A 14,103-nucleotide genomic window follows, 5' to 3' on the forward strand; every position below is an offset into this window, starting at 1 on the left:
CTGAAGGAGTTGAATAGCGACGTTGGCAAACCCTCTGTGAAAATATCGGCATATTGGAAAGCTCAAGGCACATGAAGAACTTTAACCTGACCAGGATAAAAATTTTCACACACAAAATGCAGATCGATTTCCACATGTTTAGTTCTTTGGTGCTTCACCGGGTTTGAAGAGAGATAGACCGAGCTCAAATTGTCTCAGAAGATCAATGTAGCCTTGGTTATAGGTATATGCAGTTCCAGAAGCAGGTTGCGTTACCAGCAAGTATCAGCGACAGTGTTTGCGACTCGATCAGCGCTAGACCTGGTTGTCTCCCAGATAGACACAACAACCAGAAGTGGAGCGTTACACTCAACGGGACACCCAACCCAATCCGCATCAGAATAGGCTGTTAACTCGTTAACCTTGGACCTGTATAACTGCAGCCCGTGATCCAATGTGCCCTTGACATAGCGTATGATCCGTTTTAGAGCGTTGAGAATTTGCACCCGAGGATGATGCATAAACAAGCAGACTTGTTTAACTGCGTACTGAATGTCTGGCAGTGTTACATTAGGTACTGCAACGGCACCGGCTAGACTTCGATACTGCGTTGGATTGTCTATGCGGCCTCCTCCCTACTGGAATGCTCCGTTCTACAACTGGCAATATGGACAGCAATGAGGTCTTTCTTGTATTTCCCTTCACTTGTATAGAAAACTAATTAAATTTTATTTTGTTTTTATTTTCATTTCACATTCTTTTTTTTTGTCATTATTTTCATTTCACATACAAAATATCAAAAAAAAAATTTAAACTATTTAACAATTTTTGTAATAAGTTAAAATTATTAAATATAATAAAATATCAAGACCTCATAAGTATTTAAATGTCTAATATTAATAATAAACTAGACTTTGACCCGCGCGTCCGCGCGGGTGTTTGCTTTATTTTTTTTATAAATCAAATAGAATTGGTTATATATTTTCAAATGTATTTATATGATGTTGGTATCCATTCGGGTTCGAATACCCATTTGGGTTCGTTTCAGATCTATTCGGATTTTAGATTTTTTCAGTTTGAAGGAATTCAACCCTATTTATGTATTTATAAATTTTGAACCAAGTTCGGTTTGATCTTTGTAGGTTCGATTCGGTTTCCGATAACGAATTTAAATGATGTTTAAAAATTTAAAATCATGTATAATTTAATTTTCTCAAAATCAAAAAATAAAAATTAATATATAACACGAAAAATATCTAAATTTAACATAAAAAATTAGTTTAAAATATTTAGATGGGCAACCAATATATACTTTAAGTAGTTTTGGTTATTTAAGTATTGTTTAGCTATTTTAAATATTTACTTTTGACCGGTTTTGGTTCGGGTTTTGATACTATTTTTTTGGACCGGATTTAGTTTGGTTCTTCGGATTTGGGAATCCAAGTTTTATCCCAACAATTTTGCATAATAAAATTTTTGGATATTCAACAATCAAAACGATATCATATATAGTTCACCTTTTGTATGATAATATTTTTGGTTGTCTCCACAAACATTTAACTAATTTATACCTAGTTTTTATTTTGTAATAACAATTTAAATATATTGTATACATTTTTATTTAATGTAAATCTATAACAATATATATCTTTTCAATTTATTTTATATGTAGTTTAATTTGTTATCAGTTGGTAATACATATCAATAAAATTTCACAAAATTTTCCATACTAAATTTATTATGAAATAACAAAATCAAAAAACACCCATAACATATAAAAAGAAATATTGTAAGAAATTATTTAATTATATTTTAAATTTAAAAACTACATAAATTATTTTTTTTATTCTTAAGAATCAGTAGAAATTAAAATTATAATTATATTAACATCATTTAGCATATTTCTATTTAGAATTCCATATATCGACATATATATATATATTATTATTATTATTATTATAAAATTGAATTATATAAGACCAAATATAATTTTAAATACATAATTGTATTACATATAATTAATATTGGACACAATATTTAGAATTTTGACGCTTTCCATGATAACTTCGTAAGCTTCCGCCATGGGTTCGATTCTCCTTGGCCACTCATAGACGTTTTAAGTGGCAAGAAAACCCAGATTTCTATGGGCCTTTTGGTGATTAGTTCTTTGGCCTAGAAAGTCTTTGGGATCACACCAAGGTTATAAAAAAAAACTTCGTATTTTCATAATTGATATTGTATTAGTTATGATGCTAGCGTCGAAATAGGTAAATTTTCTGAATGGTATTGATTTAGGAAGTTATCTCTCTTTCTGATTTAGTGCACCAATATATTTTAAAGATACTAACTATAATATCTTTAATTACGATTATTATCTATAACATTTTAATATATGAATATTATGATTTTTTGGGTTTGTAGGAATTTGATTATGTTTGTCAAATTAATTTTGCCGGTTTACGTCTGTCTATTTAAGTTCGCTGGTTTTATAATGTTATAAACGATGACTGTCATACATAATAATAAAAAGTTAGTACTAAATACCAAATGTATTTCTATTTTAATAATTTAGATAAAATAATTTTATTGATATGATTTACTATTTACGTATATAATAGTTAGGTAGTTATGAATTTTGTGTGCCTATAATTAAGGCGATTAATCACGCACATATGCTGAATTCCTATTATCTACAATTAAATTAAATCTATAGGAACAAAGAATTTGGAATGATGGTGAATCATGCAGAAGATACTATAAAAAATAGTGGTTATCTAAATTATAGGAACTTGTTAGTAATTATTTCATTTACGGAAATCAAGCTTTATTGTGAATAGTAAATTTTCGTTAGATCAATTGATTATCTTTATACCAGCAATATATTGTTTACATATACATGATTGTGAATCACAATTTGTGATATCTTGTTTAGCATGTATATACTGTTTATATGATGATCTCCATATGCTTAAGAAATCGTGATGAATAGTTTGGTTTGGTTTGTAATTGGCAGTTCTAATAGAAAAAACTACCGGTCGTACGTTTAGTGGAGTATTGGATTGGAATAATTATGTGCTGGTTCACTACAAGAAAACATATCACATTGTGACCACTTTTTTGACAAGGAAAAATGATCAAAAATAATTATCACCTAATTTTGACCATTTTGTGATGAATACGAAAAATGGTCAGAAAATGATTAGAAAATTTTAACCAAAACATATGGTCAGAAAATGGTCAGCAAATATATCACATTTTGACCAAGTTTCCGACCAGCATATATGGTCACAAATAATTATGTCCATGTTCTGATCACTTTGTGATGAATGAAAAAAATGGTCAGAAAATGGTAAAAATGTTTTAACCAAAACATATAGTCAAAAAGTGGTCACAAAATTTTGACCATATTCTTACCACTTTCTAACAATTTCCTCATTAACCTAGATCTGAAATTTTATTTTCACATTCTCATCAGTTCAGTTTTCTTCTCAAGCGGCGCCACTGAGCTTCCTTTCTCTATTTCTTTCTTTTTTTTTTTTTTTCTAATTTCCTTCTTCTTCTCTGTCACTCCATCATTGTAACCTCTCTTTTTTCTTCATTGCAGGTCAAGTTTAAGAAGCTTGTTACTTCTACTCACCCTTGCTTCAGTCAACATTCCTCTGCTCCTTGCAAGGTTAGATCAATATTTTTTTGCTTAAATGAGTGATATTTAATCAGTGTCATTTAGAGATCCGAACTTGATTATACCAAAATCTGGATTACAGTTGTTTGGTTTTGTTTTTTATTTCAAATTTTATTTCTAACTTACACGTTTATTAATTTAGTTTATTAGTTACAGAAGCTCCGGTATGAAAATTTGTTTACAGAAAAAGAATACTTTAAGGTGTGACATTTTTAAACTACTCTTAATTTATCTTATCGTTTTTGTCAAAACATAACTAGGAAAGGATTCGTTGAGACAATGGAAAAAGACAAGACCAAGAAGAACAAGGAATTAAGAAATGGTGGATCCATGACGAGTGTCCTATTTTGTTTTTAGTTATTTTCATTATGTGTATTCTTATGTCGCTAAACATCAATTGTTTTATTTAAAATAACAATTATTTGAAATTTATTCATATTTCATTAAATTTTACTATTTCCATAATGTCATACAATTATTATTTATTTACAATATTCTGAACAATTATTAAATAGTAGTCAAAAATCAATACAAAAAGTGGTCATAAATTTATCAGAAATTGCTAATTATTTTTGACCATTTACTGACAATTTTTTTTGACGAAATTTCTAACCCTTACTATGGTCAAAAATTTATGACTACTTTATGACCATAATCAATTTCTGACGGAGTATTTTTGACAAATTAATGTGGTCAGAAAGTAGTCAAAACAGAGTGTTTCTGACCATTTTATAACGAAATTGATGGTCAAAAATTGAACTATTTCTTGTAGTGGTTGCTCAACTATTAAAACTGGAGTATTGGTTTCGAATGATGTAAGTACGTGCTGGTCTAATTTTTTTAATACGATTGTATATGGAACGGGATGGTTTAACGTTTTTTTGGTATAGAAAATAAATGGGTTAAGGAAAGTGTAAAACTACTGTGTTTAAGGCCAGTGGCATATAATTGTAATTATTAAGAAAAACTTAGGGTGAAGATTTATTTGTACTTCAGTTTTAATAGTTTAGATTTTAAATTTAAATCCAAAAAAAGTAAAAGTAGAACATCAAAATGAAAATAGACTGAAGATAACAAAAATTAAAATAATACCAAATCACATCGAATAATTTTTAATCTCTCTATCATCATTCACTTAAGTTTATTCAGATGGTATATTAAAAAATTTAACAAAATTAATAAGTCACAAATAAATTACGAAATTCAATCAAAATTCTAAAAATAACCATCATTTTTTTTTGGTTTGTCATTTCATCATTTTGGGATTTTTTCAGCAAGGACATTTTCTAATTCATTAGAATCAATAATAAATACTGAAAACCAAATTTCTTATTTTAAATACAAAACAGATTTTAATGCCGTAATTAAAAAAATCTAAGAAAAAGGTAAAAGTTACTTATTGGTTCAACCAATAGTTCAATCAGAAATTGGGTTCCACGTTTTAACGGGTTTTTGTTATCGGACTCTTAAATAATATATATTTTTTTAAACCCCAAACCAGATTATATATCGCAACACCGGGTTTGTTTGATAGCGGGTCCATGTTGGGTTTCAAAACACTGCGCAAAGGTGGAATACTCATTTCTTCCGTTTTTGAAACACTATCTCATTAGGTGGTATTTTCATCTAGATGAATTTTAGATAATCAAAAATACATTTTGATAAACACTATAGATGAAATCCCAATTTTCAATAAGGAAATTTTTTATGAGAATTATTTGTATCAATTATTAATCCAGTAAGTTTTGGATTTGTAGGATTTGCTTTTTTTTTTTAAACTGATTTTTTCAAATACATAGTCCAATAAGCCCTCTAAGATATTTTGGTTAAAATCATAAGAATTAAGAAATCTATTTTTATGTGATGACATCATTAATTAATAATAGAAATTTAAAGTGAACTTCAATCATAAATAATGCAGTGACATTTTATTGGTTAACGAATTTTTAATAAAGTTTAATTTTTTTATAAAAATAGCAAAATATCTTAGATTTTGAAATATCAATTTTTCTCTAAAAAATCTTAAATTATAAACAGATGAAGGGACAATGGGCATTTAATTCCCGAAGTATTTGAAATCGGCAGTTTTAATACTCATCGGCAGTTTTAATACTTAAGTATGGCTTGCACATATTTATTCTCCAACTAACAGTTGACTGCGCAAAAGTAAGAACAAAATAGTCAACTGTTAACTAATGAACGGAAAAATAACGGTTTCCGCCAACTTTTTAACGGTAGAATATTCTAATCATGATTTTGCGCAGTCAATGATTAGTTGGGGAATAAATATGCGCATTTAATACTTGAGTATTTAATTTGCCGATTGAAAATACTTGAGGAATTAAAAACTCATTTTTTGCTTTATATTTCTTATAAGAATGAAAGTCACTAACATCAATCCCTTTTGAAAAAATATAAGTTAAAATATTTCCAAGTTAAAATAAAATCATTATACGAGATATTTATCTTTAGAAAGATATTTTTTTTACAATGACATATAAAACAATACAAAATAATTACAGTTACATCGTATTGTTGATGTACTTCATGTTTATATCACTTTAGATGATTTTTAAAATAATTCATAGTTAGAAAGATTCATAACTTGAAATAATATACAAGATATTTAATCGCGGAAAAGGATTTATTTAGTTTATAAAAGCATATAAAATAACATAAGATAATTACATTTGCATTATATTTACAATATATGAATGTGTAAAGTACAGATAATTAGATGTGATTGTCTAAAGTAGAGATCCAATGTACAACATATAATTGTCTAAACAATTTGAAATCATCGATAAGTGATTTTATAAACATAGAGTACATCAACAATACGAACAATACGATGCAACGATAATTATTTGTATTATTTTATACGTAATTAATAAAACTCAATTTCAAATAGATAAGACTCTCGTATATTTGTTATATCTAACTTGAGAATATTTCAAATTATGATTTTCAAAAAAAAAAGTGTTGTTTTTAATTCCTCAAGTATTTTTAATTGGCAAATTAAATACTCAAGTATTATATGCACATATTTATTCTCTAACTAATCATTGACTGTACAAAATCATGATTTTATTCCACCGTTAGAAAGTTGACGGAAACCGTTATTTTTCCGTTCATCAGTTAATTGTCGACTATTTTGTTTCCAATTTTGTGCAGTCAACTATTAATTGGGGAATAAATATGCGCAAGCAGTACTTGAGTATTAAAACTGCCATTTTCAAATACTTCAGGAATTAAATGCCTATTTTCCCAACAGATGAACTATATATTTTGTTTGGTGACATGGAGTTGCGCTGTATCGCTTATGTGATTCGTCCTCCTATTGCTTTCGTATCACAACTCACAAGAACACGATCATGATGTGAATTGTGATGTGGTTTTTCTTCTATGGCGGATCATCTCCTATATATTAATTGAGAATCATTTAAAAAGTTGTAACCTTAAGTTTGTAATAATTGAAAAGAAACTCTCTTTAGGTGTCATTTAATTATAATGACAATTTAGCTTACATGGCACCTTAAGAATCAATTAAAAAAAATATTGATCCAAAATCCAATTAATAGAAAACATTATATTAACAAAAATATAAGAATCATGTATTTTTTTTCTTAAATAAAAGCTACAGAATTACCTAATATGATTAATATATATGACAGTTAATGATTATGAATAATAAAGATTTGATAACAATTTTTGCATCCTTCTTCATTTTTGTTTAATTTTATATTATTAAAAGAAATTTAAAAAAAAAACAATTTAAACACATAATATAAAAAATAGTTTTTTTTCTTATATGTTATATTTTGAATTTTTTAAAACGACTTTAAATTACAAAAAATGTTAAAAATCCCTTTGAAAATTTTGTGATCAATGGCTCATTTTTTTGTTATAACAAAATACAAATGATTATACAATTGTATTAATATGAATTTTTATTTAATAGATATTCATATTAAATTATATATATATATATATATTAATATCGTTTAAATTAAACTATGTACCATAACTATGTGCCATTTAAAAATACATAAATATGTTAATTTTGAAATTTTCATTGAAAGAGTATTGATAGTTTAATATTTTAATTTTTGAAATTTGATTAGAACTGATATGAACCATCAGTTTCTTAAATGGACCTAGTACAGTTAATGATTAACTAAATGAATCATGTACATAATAAAATGTGTTTTGTTTTAAAAATTGTTGCATACCCAAAATGAATATGAGACATCATCATTTTCGTTTAAATTACTGTCACAATAAAAATATAGGGTTGGGCAAAAAGTTTGAACCCATAAAAACATAACCAAGACTGATCCAAAGAATAGTACTGAACTTTAACCAAAATTGGTTAGATTTCCGAATGAGTTCAAAATTTTGGTATCTAGAGAACCGGAACCAGACCCAATCCAAACCAGAATATTTTAGGTATCTGAATATATCCGAACAAGATTTATATACTTAAATATATTAATTATTTTTAAATTTAATATCTAAAAGAATATAAAAAATATATAAGACGTTTTTAAGTTGTCCAAAATACTTAGAATTATATACAAATAGTTATAAGTACATGTTTAAAATAGCTAAACGATACTTATAATACCTAAAATGCTTAAAATATCTATTGATTTCCTCTCCAAATATTTAAGCTAAACCAATTTTTATGTTAAGTTTAAGTCTTTTTGGCATGCATTATTCAAATTTATATGTTATATATATTTTTTTTAGATTTTGAAAAATTTAAAGTATATATGAACTTTAATTTTTGGGAAAAAATTAAATAGATTATCCGAACTCAAACCCGAACCAAACCCGCAAAGATCTAAACTGAACCAAACCCTTAAAGATCTGAATCGAACCAAATGGTACTCGAATGTCCACCTCATCAAATGTAAAATAAGTTATTGGTAACAAAATGTATATTATTTATAATATTTAAGAACAATATTTTTTAAAAAAAAACTCACTCCGTGCAGGGCGCGAGTTATCATCTAGTTTACAATTATATCTCAAATAAAAATAAAATTGAAAAACTACAAGAAAAGAACCTTAAAGATATTTGATAAAATCATAAGAAATTAGATGATAACCTGCGCGCATGCGCGAAATGAGTTTTTATAATAATGTTTGTTCATTAAATGGGTTTAACATTTTATAAATGACAATTATAAAATGACGAATACAAATGGTGGTCTCTTAAATATATCATCGTTATTGAATAGTTAACATATTACTTCTCATTTTAATTAATTTTAAGATTTCATATGCACAAAAAAATTAAGTTTTGCGGCTGAAATAAATCATCTAACCAAATAGGCAACATCGATTATATAAGGACGAAAGGGGATTAGGTTTTCTGCTCTCGATTTGTTTACTATTGACTCTCCATAAGTGATTTCATTTTCTACCTCCATAAAATTGTGTTTTAGTTCTTGTATTTGTTTCATTGATATGAGTTTAGTTTCCTTTTAACTTTTTCTATGAATTTGGTGAATTACATAAGTGTCAATTTAAAAAGGTGGACATCTGTATAAATTATTTCCACTTCAGATACATATCTAAGAATAAAAATTTGAAAAAAATTACTGGCAAACTATATTAACAGGTTAGTGTTAAAATCTAATATATCAAGCTATTATAGAATATAATTGCAGACTCGAAATATAAATGTTTATCTAGTATATATTCACCAGTTCGGTCTTAAAATCATCTAATTATAGAATAACAAAACAAGTTACTTATTTTATTAGCCTACACTTTTGAGGTTTAGTTACTTAAGAGTATATAGAAAAAAGTATATATGATATTTTACCATTCTAATATATGTAAACTATTTATAAATTAAGAACTGTTTGATTTATTAAATGATAAACCAAAACACTTATAATGAATAGTTCAAATCTCTCATTCTTACAATTATAATAGCTAGATAGGGTATCACGGTGAAACAATTCAAATCTCTCATTCTTCGAACAAACTCAAAAGGAGGTGATTGAAATCTTGTCATGATATTTCATTAAAAGCTTTTTAATAATAAAAATCAAGACTAAATTATTTAATCTGAATGAAATAATATATATAATGCTTCCAATATTAAAAATCACTTCGATTTGAAGAAGTGTGTTTCTGAGATTGTCAGGATTAAATAAAATATCATAAACCACATATTTAAAAAATAATTTGTATACATAAAAGTATTTACATTATAGTAATCACATAAATCAAAACCAATACCTTTTGTTATTTACAATCACTTTTTTGGTAAATAAATCAAAACAAATATTTTATTTACTTTATATGATATAAATTAAACTTTATAGATATTGACATAGATATATAGTATATTTTTATATAAATACTTATTATTGACACTTCCTACTCATTTTATTTTTTAACATTTGTATATTTGTTGTAACAAAAATTTAAACCGTTAATTACAAAACTTTAATGTGAGATTTTTCAATACAAATTTCAAAATTAAAATATTAAAATCTCAATAATTTTTCACTGAAAATTTTGAAATTAACATATTTATATATTTTAATATAGCTATAATTCATTTCAAATGATATATATATATATATAATATGAATATCTATTAATGAGATTTCATATTCATACAATTTATTAGGGTGAGCATTTTATCTGATACTTGAACCCATATCTGAATCCGATCCAAAAATCCGAACCGCAGTAGTAAAATACCCGAACGGTTATTGAATTCGGAATGATTGGATATCCAAACCCAAACAGGTAATATCCGAACCGAACGGGTAATATCCGAACCCGAATAGATATCCGAAGATAACCAAACATAATTAAAATTAACCATATATTTCTAGTTTACTTCTCTCATTTTATTTTAAATACTTATATTAATGATGCAAATTGTTCAAAATTAGATAATATACATATAATTATGGAAAAAATCATTTGCTACTTACTTAAAATATATATCAAACTCTTGTTTCTTACATTAACAAAAGTTGAATCTAAAGTTTCAAAACAACAGCTAAATTAGTGTTTTTCTGTTTTAAATTTTTTATCTCCAAACTTATTAATAGTTTAATCTTTTAAAAATTAGAAAACCAGTTAAGTTAAAAATATAATTTTGATACACAAAGATTAAACAATGAATAATTTATTTATTTTTTCTTTAAAATTTAAATATCTGAACCCGACCCAAAATATCTGAACCCGAACATAAAATACCCGAACCCGACCCGATGTGTAGAAATACTCGAACGGGTTCTATACCTTTATACTGAAATACCCGAACGGGTCCTATACCTTTATACTGAAATACCCGAAAAATCCTAAATATCCGATACGAACCCGAACGTGTATCCGAACGTTCGTTCTCTACGATATATGATCATTTGTATCTAGATTGAACAAAAAAAGTTAAACCATTGATCACAAAATTTTCAATGTGGGACTTTTACCATTTTTAGTAATTTATAGTTGGTTTTAAAATTCAAAATATAACATATAATAAAAAATATATTTTTCATTATATGCATAATATGATTGTTTAATATATGTTAATAATATAAAATTAAACAAAAAAGATATATGATACAAAAATTGTTATCAAAAAGTATTATTCATGATCATTAATTGTATATATATATATATATATATATATATATATTATATTAGGTAATTCCGTAGCTTTTATTTAAAGAAATAAAAAATATTCTTTTATATACTACTAATTAATTTGATAGTTAATTTAATAAGAAGCATAGTATATGTTTATATGGACTAACTTATTTTTTTAAGAATTTTAAGAATCATTTTCGTGATGACATGTGACTAAGAAAACATGTTGTAATGCTCTATGATTAAAATATATCAGATAGACTTCTCTCCGTGCACAAAAAAAAATCTCTCAATAAGAGAAAAGGTAGAGAAAACACTTTTTCAAGCATAAAGCAACAAAATAGACGAGCATTCTCTTATTCAGTCATTATTTTGTTGTTTTATTCTTTTGAACATTCATGAAAAAAGAGTTGCACTTGATGTTACATAACCTTTTGATTGAAAAATATTCCAAAAAAAAATATTTATTTAACTCTTTAAATATTCCGGACCTGCTTGGCAATAAAAGGGTAAAACTCAAACCTAAAAGTACAGCTTCTACTCATAAATCTCGCTCCTCGTTTATCATTCAAGCAAAATTGAAAATGAATGCTATTAAACACCAGACACTCCTCACAAGCTTTTTCGGGTATGTCTTTCGTACATTGCACCATTCCATACATCATATCACCCTTGAACCTCGTCTCCCCCACAGCGTACAATGGTGATGTTTTTGGGTCATTATTATCAACACGGAGGGCTAAAGTCGTCAAATTGTCCATGAAAATATTCCAAGTCCTTATAAACGCGAGTTTATCTCCTCCCAACTTCTTAGCGTTCGACATACAAAAATTATTGTCGTAATCGATCTGCCCAGTAGAATATTTGGTATCAAACGAGAGAAGACATTGGTCATACCATATTATTTTCGCCTTGTACCACGGACATCTCCTATGAAGCTGTATATACATATTAAATATTCGCGCTACAATCAGTAACGGGATTCCACGAGACTATTAATATATAATAAAGCAGTTTTTTTGTCTGATGCTAATATTGATGTGACATTACCGCAGCAACGGCGGTGGCATAGCAGTCGCGGCATTTGCTCCCGTAGGAGTCGCCGCGGCATTGGAGGATAGCGGAAAACCCATCAGAGCCTAACATGGTGTAACCTTCTTTATTGCCACTGTCGGAATAGAAATTTTTGATGGTCAATTTTAACTGTTTCTCGTACTCACTTCCCGGCTTGTATTTTCCTTTACTAACAAAGCATTTGTGGTTGAGATACGCATTGGTCGTGTTTAAGGGCAATTCGCTGTTTATAAGGAGAAGTTGCATGGCAAAGACATGGATCAAAATGACGCATTTTGATACAGACGATGAAGAGTACATTGTTTTGGATTATTTTTCTCAAAGTGGGGTTTTATAGTAGATGATTTGTTGGGATTGATGTTTATGTAAGAGACTCTTAGTGATTTAGATACTGAATTAATATATGCCGTATATATAGATGGTTCATTGTTTTTGGTTACCCAATAGAAAAGAAGTTGTTTGGAAAGGTCAGTTTGTAGAAAATAAAGTTTATACTTTGCGAGGAGAGGAGAGAAGAGTTGAAGGTTGAGACTTACTTGTGGCGACAAGAAGGCCGACTAAAATGTAAAAGTTCAAAGGTATGACTTAATTCACGCGATTCGTACGGTGCCAACCTGAAATGAAGGAATTCATTTGTTAATTTATTATTACCAGATTCTTACTTTTTTAGGTAACATAGGTGTGACTTAATTTATTTTTTTTCTTTTTATTATCCTATTTATCATACAACCCAATTATTTTATTTTGAATGCATCTTTGGTTTGTCAGTGCTTGTTAAAATTTTGTATTTCTATTTCTTTTCTTATGCCACATATTCTTATTTTTATGTTCTCAATATTGTTCTCTGTCAAGATAATCAATTTCTGAGAGATGGCCAGAACTTCCTCATATGATTTTGTCAAATCATTTATACTTTCTCAGGAGTCTTCTGTAGATTATTTATTTTTTCATTCCCATAAAGTGGTTAATTTTGCCTTCAAACCAAAATTTTGTGTCAGCATATATATATTTTACTGTTACAGCAATATGCATTGTATCCCTTGAAAACAATCCCCTCGATACTGATTCCATGAAGCCCTTTTCACCAATCCATCTTTTATCAAACTGGAACTGTTTTTTTCCCTTATAACTATATTATCAATCAAAGGTACGATCGGAAATCATACTTAAATATTCGACATATCAACATGGGAATAGGTTATGTCAATTCCCGAAAGCCCAATCGAACCGACATCTGATAACTTGTCCCCCTCTTTGCCCACTCCATGAAAAAGTATTTCCTAGGGTTAGGAACTCAATCAATCCACAATTCTCAGTCATGTTAACAGAGTTCCGCCCTGTTTCTTTTTAATGATTACCAATTATATCATTGAGATCTTCAGTAACAGACCATGATTCATCCCAGTTTATACATGTTTTTGTCAATCTTTTCCAAACCTGGTCCATTAAGTTTTGCATTGTGTCAGCATAGAAATTACATAAATATGTGCTTGCCATTATGTTCTGTTTTAATGTTTAATATCTGACTAGGTTATCCGCACCTTGCGCGGAATGAATATTATATATAAATAATTTTAAATTATTATATATTTTTTACGTATTATGAAATAATAAATATATATTGAGTAATTAAAAATTTAGTAACTATTACGTATATAATTAAATTGGTACAAATACTTAAATATATTTTATTTATCCAGAAAAACACTTTTTCTATTTTATATGTTATAAAATTAAGT

At 27.4% G+C, this 14,103-nt stretch overlaps 1 protein-coding gene and 1 long non-coding RNA gene across 2 annotated transcripts; one reads left to right on the top strand and one right to left on the bottom strand.

Annotated features, from left to right (window-relative positions):
* Positions 1–892: 892 nt before the first annotated feature.
* Positions 893–6,066, top strand: LOC103869129. Its single transcript, XR_633147.3, has 2 exons — positions 893–3,652; positions 3,922–6,066. It is a non-coding gene; the product is annotated as an uncharacterized LOC103869129 (long non-coding RNA).
* Positions 6,067–9,097: 3,031 nt separating this feature from the next.
* On the bottom strand, positions 9,098–14,103 carry LOC103869130 (putative cysteine-rich repeat secretory protein 17). The gene is made up of 2 exons (XM_009147192.3): positions 12,341–14,103; positions 9,098–12,228 (listed from the first exon to the last, which is right to left on the bottom strand). Exons 1-2 carry the CDS (start codon positions 12,662–12,664, stop codon positions 11,767–11,769), a joined length of 786 nt encoding a protein of 261 aa, XP_009145440.1. The 5' UTR covers positions 12,665–14,103; the 3' UTR covers positions 9,098–11,766.

Source organism: Brassica rapa, chromosome A05 (assembly GCF_000309985.2).
Source record: "Brassica rapa cultivar Chiifu-401-42 chromosome A05, CAAS_Brap_v3.01, whole genome shotgun sequence".
Lineage (NCBI taxonomy): Eukaryota > Viridiplantae > Streptophyta > Magnoliopsida > Brassicales > Brassicaceae > Brassica > Brassica rapa.

Bases quoted from the DNA above. Each gene is read 5' to 3' on its own strand.
- LOC103869130 (XM_009147192.3), bottom strand. From the start codon at position 12,664: ATGTACTCTTCATCGTCTGTATCAAAATGCGTCATTTTGATCCATGTC. The intron at 12,229-12,340 runs GTAATGTCACAT...ATGTATATACAG, and splicing joins ATGCCACCGCCGTTGCTGCG to CTTCATAGGAGATGTCCGTG.